This window comes from Astatotilapia calliptera, chromosome 3, assembly GCF_900246225.1.
Source record: "Astatotilapia calliptera chromosome 3, fAstCal1.2, whole genome shotgun sequence".
Classification (NCBI taxonomy): Eukaryota; Metazoa; Chordata; class Actinopteri; order Cichliformes; family Cichlidae; genus Astatotilapia; species Astatotilapia calliptera.
Genome location: NC_039304.1, coordinates 21,193,007 through 21,207,663, shown reverse-complemented (window position 1 = coordinate 21,207,663; position 14,657 = coordinate 21,193,007). Strand labels below are relative to the sequence as shown.

General features: G+C 42.6%; 1 protein-coding gene across 2 annotated transcripts; it reads left to right on the top strand.

Annotated features, from left to right (window-relative positions):
- Positions 1-1,769: 1,769 nt before the first annotated feature.
- Positions 1,770-9,942, top strand: LOC113018868 (trichohyalin). 2 transcript variants are annotated; one of them, XM_026162259.1, is made up of 3 exons: positions 1,770-1,926; positions 2,282-3,055; positions 4,396-9,942. In XM_026162259.1, the coding sequence occupies exons 1-3, from the start codon at positions 1,878-1,880 to the stop codon at positions 9,879-9,881; spliced, it is 6,309 nt and encodes a 2,102-aa protein (XP_026018044.1). In that variant the 5' UTR covers positions 1,770-1,877; the 3' UTR covers positions 9,882-9,942. The 2 variants fall into 2 exon arrangements, with proteins under 2 accessions (XP_026018044.1, XP_026018043.1); XM_026162258.1 differs by having other exon boundaries at positions 2,234-3,055.
- Positions 9,943-14,657: the final 4,715 nt, after the last annotated feature.

The following is a 14,657-nucleotide window of genomic DNA, read 5'->3' as shown; positions in this document are numbered from 1 at the left end:
ATAAATAACCAGGGATAAATGGACAAAGCAACACTGAGAACAGGAATACCAGAGGGTAAAGATGCACAGCTGTGCCAAATCTTGCCAGAAGAGGAAGTAAAACTAAAACATGGAAACAACTAAAACAACATAATGTAGAAAGATAAGTGAATCAATAGAGGAAGAAATATGGGAGAGCAGGGGGATTACTGTTACTATAAATACAAGAACCAAGCACCAGAACCAAACAGTTTACTAAAGAAAACTGTAGTTGGAGCAGAGTCTTTCTCATGGCTCTGTATGTCAGTATCTAAATCAACAGCTTGTTCAGCTGTCATGACAATCATCATAGTTTTTCTCTATGCTGTTTGAAGACTTGTCATCGGAGCCCACCATGTCTAAATCAGGGATGTCACACTCATGGTACATTGAGGTCCACACACAGCGCACTTTGATCTGGAGTGGGATGAATGAAACTGCACTTTCTGTCAGTGTAAAGATGTTTAGACAGTGAAAAACAGAAACTGGTTTTCAGCTCTGTCATTTAATTACTTATTACTTAACTACTTTGGTGTAGCATAACTGGCTTTAGTCTATAAAACTTGATGATGTTAAAAGTCCAAAGATTTATGGCCTCCTTTTCCAAAGCTGTCCAGCAGGTTGAAGTCTTTGCTGGCCCTCATTTTTGACCCACCGGTCTAGATCTGTAAGGTTTGATCAATATTTGTTGGTTGTACCAACATCCAAAACTGTAGTTTTGAGGTTGTGGGCCCCAAATCATGGCACTTGTTTCCGTTGGACGTAAGACTCATTGAAGCTGTTCATGTTTCTAAAATAAAGAAAGAGGCTTGCCTTTATTTAGTTTTATCTGTTTATGCTATTTTAATTGTTGCATCTTATTCTGTATTGTGAAACACTTTGTGAATGTCGTTATTGAGAAGCGCTATTTAAATAAAACCTTACTCACTAACAGCGGAAACATTTGCTCTTTTTAGTTGTTTTTTTTCCTCTCTCTCAGCTGCCGTTTCCGAGTTCACTCTGAATTTGCATGATGTAAATATGGGGAAGTGATTGTAGGATGGTTGGCGGCTTCAGTTAGTGTAGTGTAGCCGTCAGTAAAATGAGGAACATAGTGCATCGTGGTGCTCTGATAAACGTGATGAAACGTGCTCTTCCTTCTTCGACACAGTTAGTTTCAGTTAGCAACACGTTTCTGAAGTAGAAAACAAACATTAAAATTCTGCATCTTAAATAAATGCAAACCTGTCTTCATCCTTTGTGCTTTATAAAACGGGATCTTAAATTAAAGTTTGCATGTGCTTCCTCAGTATGAAAAACCTCTGTGGCGATGACAGTTATCTTATTTCGAGTCGTCTCTTGTCGCTCATGGGTAGAGGAAACCGAAGTTCCACACTCTTAACCACAGAGCACCATTTGACGGTAAGGAGCTCTGCAGTTCTCAAGATAACACATGCATCTGCTCATGTGTGCATGCAGAAGCATGTTCTGTGTATGTTCACCGTGTGCATACATGTGTGAACCGTTGCATCTGTGTGCGGCATGTAGGAGCAGAGACGTGTTGCCTGCGTTTACTTTGCAAACATGGACTGTCACAAAAGCTCACCGTGCCACCCGTCTGACTTCCTGTCGTGTTCAATGAGAGCAAGTTAAAAAACCACAGACAGGTCACGTGAGGCAGCGAGTCTGCCTCCCTCAGACAGTCTTTGTTCACTTTGTGTGACTGCAATCATTAGCTTGGGTCAGTTATTTAGTAAGCGGGGGAGGGTTTTTTTGTGTTTCCCTTCGTAATGATGGTGAAGAAATCGTTGCTGTAGAAAAAAACACAGGAACTAAAAAAGAGGAAGAGGAAGAAGAGGAGGAAAGTGCACGCAGGGGCGATGGACATGACTAATGAGAACTGCAGTCCGGCCGTAAGCACAAACGGTGGTGAGTTTCTTGTAGATCTTTTACTTTTTTATAAAACAGTAATTTTTATTTTAGCTTGCACTCTGGCCCCTTTGAGTGACGCTGAAGACAGACTGATAACGACAATGATAAACAGTCTCACTTGATGATGCAGATGGGCTTTAATGTGTTACAATCAGTATATAATTTGCAAGCATAGTATAATAGTCCTCTTACAGATGTTGGGTAACACTGGGTGTTGAAACTGAGGGCTTCAGGTGCAGTTTTAAGAATAAAGTAGTGAGCAGATGTCTGACTATTATCGCATTTCTGTGTCTGTGTCATTCAGCTTATCCGGTGCGGTGCATTGAGGAAGTACTTCTCCCTTTCTTCACAGATGAGAGCCTGCAGGCCACCATGAAGCCACAACACCCCCCTGCCTCAGACAGTAGCCCCCCTGCTCTTCAGGAACTTAGGCTGGTCCTCCTTGGCCGGAAAGGAACCGGGAAGAGCGCCGCAGGCAACACGATACTGGGAGGAGTGGGGGGATTTGAAAGCGGGAAGCCCACAGAGGAGTGTGTGAAAAGGCGAGCTGATGTGGTGGGGCGAAAACTCACAGTGGTGGACACACCTGGGTGGGAGTGGTACTACCCGCTTAATAGCACTCCAAACTGGGTGAGGAGAGAAACTTTGAGAAGCGTGTCGCTTTGTCCTCCCGGGCCTCACGCTGTGCTGCTGGCCGTGCGGGCCTGTGCTTCTGTGACAGATGACTACATCATAGAGATTGAGGAACACCTGGAGCCGCTGGGGAAACACGTGTGGGAGCACACTATGGTGCTGTTCACCAGAGGAGACGAACTGGGCATGGGCACCATGGAGCAACGAATCGTGTCAAGCGGCCCGTCGCTCCACAGACTCCTGCAGAAGTGTGGAAACAGATACCATGTTGTGAATAACCGGAGCAAAGGAGATGAGACACAGGTTAAAGAGCTGATAAGGAAGCTGGAGGAGATGGTAGATAAGAAGAGGGATGGAAGCAACCATTTAGAGATGGATACCGTCGTGTTGGGGCTGGAGGCCGATGGGAAGAGGAGAGCCAGGGAGAGGAGAAAGAAACAGCGACAGATGGAGGCGCAGATGCAGAGAGGGACCATCAAAGCCACTCTCATTAGTAAGTCTGTTTATTTTTATAACACTTCCCAAGTTTTCTTAAGTTCATGAAATCATTTCATATGATTAGAAGGCCCAGAAAAAAGGTTGATCGAGACCAGAACAAAGTTAATATCAGTCGTCACTGCATCACAAAGATGGAGGAATTATAAATGATGATATTCAACAAGCATCAGGTGCAAACACAAAGTTTAGTTTGTGCCAAAATTATCTTGAGATCCACACTGTCTGCACCAGCCACTTTATTAGGTACACCTTGCTAGCACCATGTTTGACCCCCACCTTGAATGGACCTAATGTGTTTGTAGGAAGAGCTTCAGTCAGGATTTAGAGTTTATCTTTACACAGAAACAGCACTGCTAAGTGACTTCTCATCACTTTAAAGGTTTTGCATTAGTTTCATTAGTTAGTGCTAGTATTAGGTTCGTTTTCCTTTTTGCCTTCAGCACGGCCTTAATTCTTTGTGACACAGATTTAACACGGTACTCGAAAAATTCTCAGGGATTTTGGTTCATATTGACATGATAAGCTCACACAGTTGCTGCTCATCTGCGATATTAACCTCATGTTCCACCACATCCCAAAGGTGCCCTATTAAATTGAGATCTGGTGACTGGGAGGTCATTTAAATACAGTGGACCCATCGTCATGTTCAAGAAACCAGTGACAATTGTTTGTTATCCTGCTAGAAGTAGCCATCACTGTCGTCACAGAGTGTATCCATCTTTACAGCTTGAAGTGAAAAAGTGATTGTCAAATGTTTTTTCAATGTGTTCAGTTCAGACATAGACATTGTGCATGATTTTGGCACAAATAAAACGTCACAGACCAGAAATACAACTCTAAATAACAGTGCTGATTTGTGTTTAGGTAGGTTGTATTTGCTAGGATGAAGCTCAGAAGCTGACAGAGACTGAAGTCACTAAAGTAATGTGATTATTAGATTTAAAGTGAAAAGAAACACAAGTGTGTTTCAGAAATGTCTTCATTTACACACAGACAAAGAAGACACAGTTTTATATTGCAACATTCTGATTATTGTCTTTTGATTGGCCAGTATAGTCAGTGTTATATCCCCACCTCTTGCTTTGGGATGCTGTAGTTAGTGCTTGAGATCCATGGAGATGGAGATATTTTTCAATATGACTTTTAAATTATTTTAAGGTGGAAAAAAATACCCGTTTACGTGTGAATGTAGCCTGAGCGATTATTCTGGGCAATTTTTTTTACAAAAAAAATTAAAAATTAAATGAAAAACATGAAATATTTGGAGATTACAGCTGGGTTATGGCATTAAAATAGTTCTCTTTTACTGAAAATGTCCCCTTTTTGTCCTGTCAGGCGATGGGCCACAGGGTTCTGAGCTCGACGCCCACCAGTCTTTCTCCAAATCCCCTCGACGTCTTCCTGAGATCAGACTGGTTCTACTGGGCGAGCGTGAAACTGGAAAAAGTTCTGCTGGGAACACCATCCTTGGAAAACCAGGGTTCTTCCAGTCGGGAGCCGTAACAGAAGAGTGCATTCGTCAACAAGCGGAGGTGGCCATGCGGCTGGTGACTGTGGTGGACACGCCGGGCTGGGAGGCGGGTGTGGCAGGTGCAACTCCAGAGAGAGTGAAGAGAGAGATTGTCTGCAGCGTATCTTTGTGCCCTCCGGGTCCTCATGCACTCCTGCTGACTCTGAGGGTGGACACACTGGTGAAAGCGGGACATGTGAGAGAACATCTGGAACTTCTGGGAGAAGGTGTATGGAGACACACAATCTTGCTGTTCACCCATGGAGATCAGCTCAGAGAGGGAGTGGATATTGAGCAGCACATCCAGAGTGGAGGCAGGGACCTGCAGTTGCTTCTGGAGAAGTGCAGGCGGCGATACCACGTCATCAGCAGTGTAGATGGTGGAGGAAGAGGAGGTAGAGGTTCCAGTAAGGTGACAGAGCTGCTAGAGAAAGTGGAAAAGATGGCAACAATGAACAGATGCGAGGCTTTCTCCGGTCTGGTTCAAGAAGTCAGGGATTTGAGCCAACAAAGAAACGAAAAGTTCAACCAGCGTCTGAAGGAGATGGCAGATAAGATGCTTCGTCAGGAGGCAGAGCTGAAGAACATGAGGGACAGGGAGATGAAGAGCATCAGATGGTTCTTTGATAGAAGGAAGAAGGTGAAATCTCCAGGAAAAGCTGACATTCAAAAGGAAGAAGCGGAGGATGAAGACATGAGGGTCGGCGAGAGGAAGAACGATTTTGGTGAGCTGGAGGACAGGATGCGATGGCTGACAGAGGACAGAGAGAAAGAAATTCAGGATCTGAGCCTGGAAAAGGAGAGAATCTGCATAGCACTGAGCCAAGCTCAACAAGAAAGGGAAAAACTGCTTTACAAACTGGAGATAAAAGAGAGAGAGATTGAGGAACTGCAGGAAAGAACCGAGGAGCAGCAAATTAAGCTTCTCGACCTTGAGCGTGCCAGCGTAGAAAAGGAACTTGAGACGAAACAAAGGGAGGATGCTTTTAGAGCAAAGACACAAGAATGGATGAAAGAATATGAGAAACTGAGGCAGACCATAGAGCTCCTCAACAAAGAGATATCTGACTGGACTGAAAAACACGAGTCTTTAATAGCAGAAATCAGCCGGACTAAAACCCACTATGAGAACACTCTAAAGAGAACAGTACAAGAAAAAAACAGGGAGACGGCAGAGATGGAACAAAAACTAAAGAGTGAGATGGAAGTAAAAGTGCTCGAAAAAGACAAACTGATGGAAGAACTGAGGAAGGAAGCCTCGGAGGAAAAACAAGTAACTCTCAATAACGTAAAACAACATGAGACAGATATGGAGAGGAAATTGGAAGAAATCAAATCACAGCATAAGAAAGAGATGGAGGTAAAAATACAGGAGAAGGAAGCAGAGATACAAGGCATAAGGAAGCAGCACGAGGAAGAGATGGCCACAAGGATTAATGAAATAGAAAAAATGATGGAGACAGCAAAAGTTCAACAACAGCAAGAATATGAAAAGAAGCTGAAAGAAAAAGCTGATGACTTGGAAAGGATGGCACAAGAGCACGGTGATGAAATAAAGAACATACAGCAAGAAAAACAAAGGCAGGCCGCAGAGCTGAAAGAGCTGTTTGCTAAAGAAAAGAAGGAATGTGTGGAGGCCAAAGAGAAAGCAATAGCAGATATAGAAGAAAAGTGCCGTGCACAAATGGAAGAAAAGATGCTGGAAAATGACAAAGACAAAGAGATGATTCATCAAAACCACAAAAGAGAACTGGAACAAAAGATGAGGGAGAAAGAAAAGGAGATAGAGGCCTTAAAACATCAGCATCAAGAGATGACGCTAAAAATCAGTGAGATGGTAAATCTGATGGAGACGAGAAGTGCCCAACACCAGGAGGAAGTTCATAAAAATGTGAAACAAAAGGAGGAGGATGTGGAGAGGATCCAGCAACAGTACACTGAAAAACTAAGGAGCGTAGAGCAAGAAAGGCAAAAGGAGACCGAAGAGCTGAAACAACAGTTTGCAAAAGAAATAGATAAACAACTGCAGGAAAGACAGAGACAGATAAGAGACTTGGAAGAAACCTATGCTGCCCAAGTTGAAGAGATAAAGCTAAAGCATGCAAAAGAAAAGCAAATACTGAATCAGAACCATGAAAAGTACGTTCTGGAAAAACTGCAAGAGAGAGATCGGCTAACAGAGGAGTTAAAGTGTCAGCTTAAAAACGAAATCGAAGAAAGTGAAAAGGACAAAGAGCGATACAAGAGAGAGATGGAGCAAACGCTGGAGGAGAATGAAAAAGAGATCAAGGAGTTTAAAGCGTTTGTGGAAGAAATGAAAGAAAAAATGCAACAACAGCAGGAGAAAGAAAGGGATCACTTAAAAAACATGCAAGAGACTGAGCAACAGCTGCAAGAAAAGGAAAAGGAAACAGAGGAGATGAAATCCAAACTCGTGGAAATGAAGGAGAAGCTTCGACAGATGGAGGAGAAAGAAAATGTTTATTTGAACTACAAAAAAGCTTTGGAGCAAAAGCTGGAGGAACAAGAGGCAGAATTAGAAAGGTTGAAAGAACGTGTAAAGGATCTCGAGCAACGGTTGCAGCAGACAGAAGAGGAAAGAGAAAGAGACAAGTTAAATCACGAGAAACAGATGGAGCAATCTGCGGAAGAAAACAGCCGAGTGATAGAAAAGTTAAAACAGCACATTAAAGATATTGATGAGATCCTGCAAAGAAAGGAAGAAGAAAGAGGGGAAATCATTCTCAGCCAAAAGAAAGAGGCAGAGCAACGGCTGCAAGACAGAGAACGAGAGATGGAGGAGATGAGACGGCAGCTTTTAAGTGACATGGAGAGAAAACTGAAAGAGAAGGAGGCTGACATTGAAGGCGCCAAACAGCTGGCCGACTCCAGGGAGACACGATGGAAGGAAGAGCAGAAGGTGAAGGATGAGAAAGCGGCGAACGAGGTGAACAAGCTGATAGAGATCATCGACAAGAAGACAAAGGAACTGACACAAGCCCAAAGTCTTCTTGCACAGAGAGACGGCGAGATTGATGAGGCAAAACAGACATGTGCGAGCTCCTTAAGAGAAATAGAAGAGCTGAAAGAAAGCAACGACCGCAAAACATCCGCTATCGACGAGATACAGCAGCGGCAAAAAGACCAAGAGAGGGAAAAGGATGCGGAAATGACAGAAAAACTGCAGGAGAAAGAGAAAGAGCTTGACCGCCTCAGGCAAAGAGACAGGGAAAATGAGAAGGAGACCTTCCAGCTGAGGCTAACAATCGAGCAGACAAAGTCAGAGCTGAAGGAACTCACTGAGAAAATGGAAAAGGAGATGACGGCTATGATTCAGGAATACGAAAAGGAGATCAAGATGAAAGATGAGGATATTGAGTCAATCACACAGGAAAAGGACGGCACAATAAGTCGGCTAGAGGAAGAAACGCTTAAGAGCATTCAAGTCATCACAGAGAAATACAAGTTAAGTCAGAGGAGAGTTGAGGAGCTGCAGGAGCAAAATGAGATGATGAGAAAAGAGACTGACAACCTCAGAGCTAAGTGTGAGGAAGTGAAGAAGGAGAGTGACGAAGAGGTCAGGAAATATCTCAGAGGATACGAGGAAATCCAAATCACGCTAAGAGAGAAAGATCTGGAGCTGGGGCCTTTAAAAGACGCCAGTGCCCAACTAAAAGTGGAGCTAGAAATGGTGAAGGAGAGAGAAGATGAGACTAAGGCGCAGATGAATGAGCTGAGAGAGCATTTTGAGAAGCAGATGATGGAGAAACAAAGCGAACAGAGAACGAGGGATGAGGAGCTCGAAGAGAAATTCCTAAGAAGGGAGAAAGAAGTGAGTGAAAGGGAGCAAGTTCTGCTACGAAGCAAAGAAGAACTGAGCAAAAGACGTCGCGACGTCAACGCACAACAGGAGGAGCTTGGCGAAAAACAGGCAAAGTTGGAAAGTAAAGAACAAGAACTTCGAGAACTGGAAATCAGTCTGCAAATAAAAGAACAAAAGAAACGAGAGGAGAAGGATAAATACGAGCAAGAAGTGCAGCAGAAGGCGCAGAATGTTGAGAAAATGGAGAGGGAGCTGGAAAGCTTACTGAAAGTCCTGGAGGGCAGACAGAAGGAGCTAAGCTCTCACGGTCACGATCTACAGAAGAAGGTCAGAGGACTGAAAGACCAAGGGAAAGAGCTGAAAGACAGGGAGTACTACTTGAAGAACGAAGAACAGGAGTTGCTCAATTGGAAGTCGGAGCTGCAGATGCAGAACGAGCACGTGAACTACACAACACAGCAGTTGAATGAGATGGGCAGGGAAATGACTCTGCTGAAGGAAGAGCTTCGCAAGAAGGAGAGGAATCTAAAGGAGTCGCTGAAAAAACTGAGCACGTGGGAGCAGAACCTCAAAGAGCGAGAGGAAGAGTTGAACCGGAGACAGCACAGCGTTTTGGAGAACGGACAACATGGGACTGATGATAAGAGATCGGAAGACAGCTCGCCTTTAGAGTGCCGAGAGGTCAGCGAGAGGAGGGAAAGAGGAAGAGGAAAAGATTCAGATAATGAAGATCAGAGGATGAAAACAACTTTGTCAGCTGCAGAGAGCAATAACTGTCATCTTGAAACACTAAAAGTCGAAACGCTGACGGAGACAAAGAAGACAAAAGTGAGACAAGAAGCGGCCGAAAGTGCAAAGGTGATCTGCGAGTTGAAGCTCCTGTCTCGACCTCGCACAAGAGCAAACAGCAAAGGCTCTCCCGGGTCAGATTTGAGGGTGATGGTTTTGGGAGAGACCTGGTCTTCCTGCTCCCCTGCTGGTGTCACCATCTTGGGTGGAGAAGCGCCCAAATTCAGCGGCTCTAGTTTCAGGTCGTGGAAAGGCCAAATAGCCGGAAGGCGCCTCGCCGTCGCAGAGCCGCTCAGCCTGAGGTGGCGAGACGGACCCGACGAGGCAAACGCCTCTCAGCTGAAAGGCATTCTCGACAGCATCTCCTGGTGCCACCCGGGTCCCCACGTCGTCCTGCTGCTCATGCCGGCCTTCCTGACCTGCACGCAGAAGTACAGACGAGCCGTGGAGGAGCACATGAGCCTGCTCGGACAGGAGATCTGGCAGCGCGCCCTGGTGCTGTTCACATGGGGGGAGATTTTAGGGGAGAGCGCAGAGCAGCACATCCTCAGGAACGGAGAACTGATGGGGCTCGTAGAGCGCTGCGGGGGCAGGTACCATGTGCTGACCAGCAAAAAGAATAACGCCGCGATTGAAGGCTTATTCGACAAGATGGATGACATTGTTACCCTGCCCAGCAGAGAGCAGTTTCCGGTGTAAAACTTTTACAGAACTGATTGAATTCATCATGCAAAAAATAAAAATGTTAAAATGTATATTTCCTCCTAATATGTAGAAATATTTGAATAAATGTGAGTAAAGGAAGAATAAGCTCTCACATCCGGATTTTTGCTACAGATAATCTGTAATCAGTCTGATTAGTTTTACCTTTTCAAGCCTCGAGTTTAGAGTGTTTGATCGAGCTGCTGCATTTATAACACAGTCTCATGGGTGTCAGGCCACACAATGAACTGATAAACTGATTCACGTGGGACAATAACTGTAGTTTGAAAAAGCAAGTATCATTTAACTGCTAGATCCAAACAGGTCTGCTGCATTTATACTTTGGTATTTGTTTATCTCCAGGTTTAGAATGATTCGGGTTAAAATAGAGCTCATGCCTCTAAGTTTAAAAATCTTTTCTCTGTGTCGCCTGGGTTAGATTTATCATAAGATAAGTGCGATGTGAAAAAATATGTGACACATAGAAAAAAACACATCCCACTGAAACACATTTAGTCCAAAGCTGTGCTGACTGTCACAAAAAAGGCAGTTTGTGTGTGCGCACATGAACAAGCACCACATTCTGTGACTAACTCAGGATTAGCCATGAGACTGAGCTGACATTTAGAGCCACAACTACAAACTGACTGTGTGTGTAGGAGGTTACATGATTGGTAGTTTGTCTTTTACCAGGATTACTCAGAAAGTTATGGATGGATGTGGACGGAAATATTTTCGGAGATAGGTCTTAGCTTAGGAATTTTTTTAATGTATTCTTTCTCACTGTGACATAAGGCAAAACTGAACATTTGACATCACAGCTTCACAAATACCTATCAATGTGACACAAGGACGCTTGGGAATATCTTTATTTTCTTAAGAGGACTGTGAAATTCATCACCCTTTATATCCTTCTGGATCCAGGGATTCAGTCTGAGCGTGGCGTCAGGGGAATTTTGAGCCTCGGTGAAAGTGTGTGGTCTCCTGTTTTTATGAGGTCACGATAGCGATAAAGAACAAAGTGTTTTAAAAGCTTGTCATTTATTGGATAAACGTGAAATCTTAATCTAAAACCTTTATGGCTGTTAAAAAATTGTAAGAGTAAAATGTACGACGACACGACACCGGTGTGTTTGAAACACGTGGGATGCTGCCTGCAGGTCAGCTAAAGTTCATCTATATGTGTTTCATCATGTTAAACTTATAGATCATGCTATTTATATCTCTTAATAAAGCTATATATATATAGTCAATCACACAGGATATATATATATATATATATATACATAGATAGTGATATATAGACACAGTATATATCTCCTATCCGGCGTGCACCCTGCCTCTCGCCCTGTGACAGCTGGGTTAGGCTCCAGCCCAACCGTGACCCTGAATTGGATAAGCAAAAGAAGATGGATGTTTGGATGGATAAATACATATACATATAAAATTATCCAACATGGTCTCACACGTACACATGTATATTTACATATTTCTATATATAAGATAATCGAGCATGATTTTTTAGATGAACCTTGGCTGACCTGCAGGCAGCATTTAAGTCACTTTCATACTTCATCCACAAGGTGGAGACCTTGTGTCAGTGTAGAGATTACCAAAGTAATCAGTGTTGAAAGTCACAGATTATAAGGAGTTGATGGTGAAAGTATAGTGAAGCTACTCAAATATATATATATAAATATATATATATATATATATATATATATTCGTTTTTTACCGTGTTTTACAATTTTCTGTGTAAATGGCTACTTTTAAAAGGAAAGAGTACACAAAGCCTGAGTAGCAGGCCCGTGCTCCGTCTTGCCTGGAGGCATTTCAGGAGAACCAAACCGTCTCGCAATTATAACCCCAGGGAGCCTCCCACATGCTGAGAGGACTCCTGCTTTGACAAGTAAATTATGACTCTTGATGAGAGAAGTACGGCTTTCTCAGAATGCAATTTTTGACAACCAGAAAAATGCGGGTGGATACATACAACAACTTCCATCATCCGCCGAGCCAGATGCAGCATCCAAAAACACTTGTGTGCAATCATCAGGCTAATAATTATGTAGTGGGAGTGCTGGTCTGTAGCTAACATGGCAGCAATGTTTTTATAATCTGTCCATTCAATGCGAGCTGCCTTTAGAGGCGAGATGAGAGGGTGTTGTGTCAAGATGGAGCGCTGCTCTTTTGATCATCTCCGCAGGGTAGGCCTGCTTTCAAAGCGTCTGGGGGAAAATTAGGAAGAAAAAAGTTGTCAAATTAAAGTTGATAGAGACATAATTTTCATACATTTAGCATAATGTCTTAAAGATATGAGGCAGCCAACACAAACCCAGCTATAATATCCCACAAGCATTGCTCTTTTTCATTTGTAAATCCTTTAGATTTATCATTACATATATTATTTATAATATCACAACACTTGATTTATTGATTATAAGTTTGCATTGATTGGAGTGCATTTCTGAAAAAATGGTAATAGCCATAGATAGATAGATAGATAGATAGATAGATAGATAGATAGATAGATAGATAGATAGATAGATAGATAGATAGATAGATAGATAGATAGATAGATAGATAGATAGATAGATAGATAGATAGATTCAGCATTTAGTGCTTTACCACATATGTCTTAGTGCGTGTATAACATAAATATTGTAGCAAACAAATAATAGTCCTGTAAATTTGCTTTCTATCATGGACTTTGTTGCTCTTTTGGTTCTGAAAGCACTCAATCTTTGAACGATTTCACAAACTGACATAAGACTTTGTTGTCCTACAGACTAAAAACTGCTGTGATTATACATTGAGCGGCCACTTTATTAAGTACACCTTGTTACTACCATGTTCAACCACCTTTTGCCTTCATAACTACTTTAATTCTTCATGACACAGTTTCAACAAGATGCTGGAAACATCCCTTCAAGATTTTGGTCCATATTGACATGAAAAAAATCATACAGTTGCAGATTTGTTGGCTGCTTGTCCATGATGCGAATCTCCCGTTTCACCACACCCAAAAGCTCTGAAGATTCTGAAGATTCAGCTCTGAAGACTGTAGAGGTCATTTGAGTACAGTGAACTCACTGTCAGGTTTAAGAAACCAGCTGAAGATGATCGGAGCTTTGTGACAAGAAGTGCACCTATTTTCTGGAAGCAGCCATCAAAAGATGGGTACATTGTGGTTGTAAATGGATAGATATGGTCTGTCACTCCGTTATACCAAATTCTGACCCTACCATCTGAATGTTGCAACAAAAATCAAGACTAAGCAACATTTTTCCGATCTTCTTTTGTCCACTTCTGCTGAGCCTGTGCCCGCTGTAGCCTGAATTTCTTGTTCTTAGCTGACAGCAGTAGTACCTGATGCGGTCTTCTGCCCCAGCCCATCTGTGCATTGCGATGCTCTTCTGCATACCTTGGTTGTAATAAGTGGTCATTTGAATTATTGTTTCCTTCCAATCATGTGAAAGCAGTCTGACCATTCTTCTCTGACCTCTGGCAAAAACAAAGCATTTTCACTTAGGAAACTTAGGGAACATTTTCTCATGTTTGTACCAACTCTTGAAAACTTAAGAGATGGTTGTGTACAAACATGCGGGTACTTGCCTTCCAGAAAACACAAATAGGCCTTCACCTAGTAGAGAAAAACAAATAATCTACAAGTTTAGGATTTTAAAAGTAGAAGCATATAAAATGTGTTTATTATGTGAACTGTGACCCCAGGAAATCCATCACGCCTGTTCTTCTTCCCATTCAAGGTCACTCGCCATCCAAAAATCACCACTATATCTGTGAGTTCAAAGGTGAATACGTGCTCCACATCAGGATTGTCTCACTGAATGGTGAAAACAGTGCTTGATGAAACGACTCTTGGGCACTCATTTCGGTTTTAGCTGGCATTATTTCAGATTAAGGCAAAATGCTAACCCTAGTTTATCTTTATTTGGAACCTTTTAAGGACCTGAATGAGGCTTTTTGGGAAATATGGAAGAGGGCCACATTTGCATCCACCACAATAGACAGGAACAGCTCAGTCAATCACGTCCACAAATGCTGGAAACAAAATTACTGGGCTGCGTTAAAACAGAAGTTAATGGTTTGGCTGATTTCTATTAAGGTCTGTGCACTCTCATTTGAATAATGGTCTTTCCAGCACTGTTTTTTTCTTTTCGGTACTTGACCCGGGAAGGAAATAAATGTGATTCCGCTTTAACACCTCCATTAATATTCAAGTGCCTTTAATACTCCAGGTTTAATTCGGATTCACCGTAATTAGCACGGCAGCCTGGTGCCAGTTTATGACAACTCATGTTGTGATTGCACATTTGCTGTTGCTAAAAAAAAAAAAGTGCCATTCAGAAAACACAAAGCCACTGCGAGGATCGAATACCTAGAAGACAAGATAGGGATTTCTTCACCGTGCTCGAGGATGATTAGTCGCAACAAAGAATCCGATGCTTTGGTCACGTGTGACGAATGCTTTGGATGAGCGTATCTTTATCACCATGACGCACTGATTTAAAGTTTCAAGCCAGTTTTCTTCCTTTTGTGACTGTTGACATGAAACCCCACGCTTTTGATTCAATTATGCAAATCCATTTGGTCTTATAGCATTTTTATAGCTGCATCTTTAAATCAAATCTAAATTGCCCATTAGTGATTAATTGAAGTGAAACTAATGGGATTTATTAGAAAGCATGACTCCTATGTTGCATTTCCAGTTTGAAATGTAGGTATCTGCGTGATTGTGGTTGCAAAGGTCAG

What these genes read in the sequence shown, in the direction of transcription:
- LOC113018868 (XM_026162258.1), top strand. Translation starts at nt 1,878, where the DNA reads ATGGACATGACTAATGAGAACTGCAGTCCGGCCGTAAGCACAAACGGT. An exon ending in GGCCGTAAGCACAAACGGTG is followed by an intron (nt 1,927 to 2,233) that starts GTGAGTTTCTTG and finishes TGTGTCATTCAG; the next exon opens with CTTATCCGGTGCGGTGCATT. An exon ending in CATCAAAGCCACTCTCATTA is followed by an intron (nt 3,056 to 4,395) that starts GTAAGTCTGTTT and finishes TTGTCCTGTCAG; the next exon opens with GCGATGGGCCACAGGGTTCT.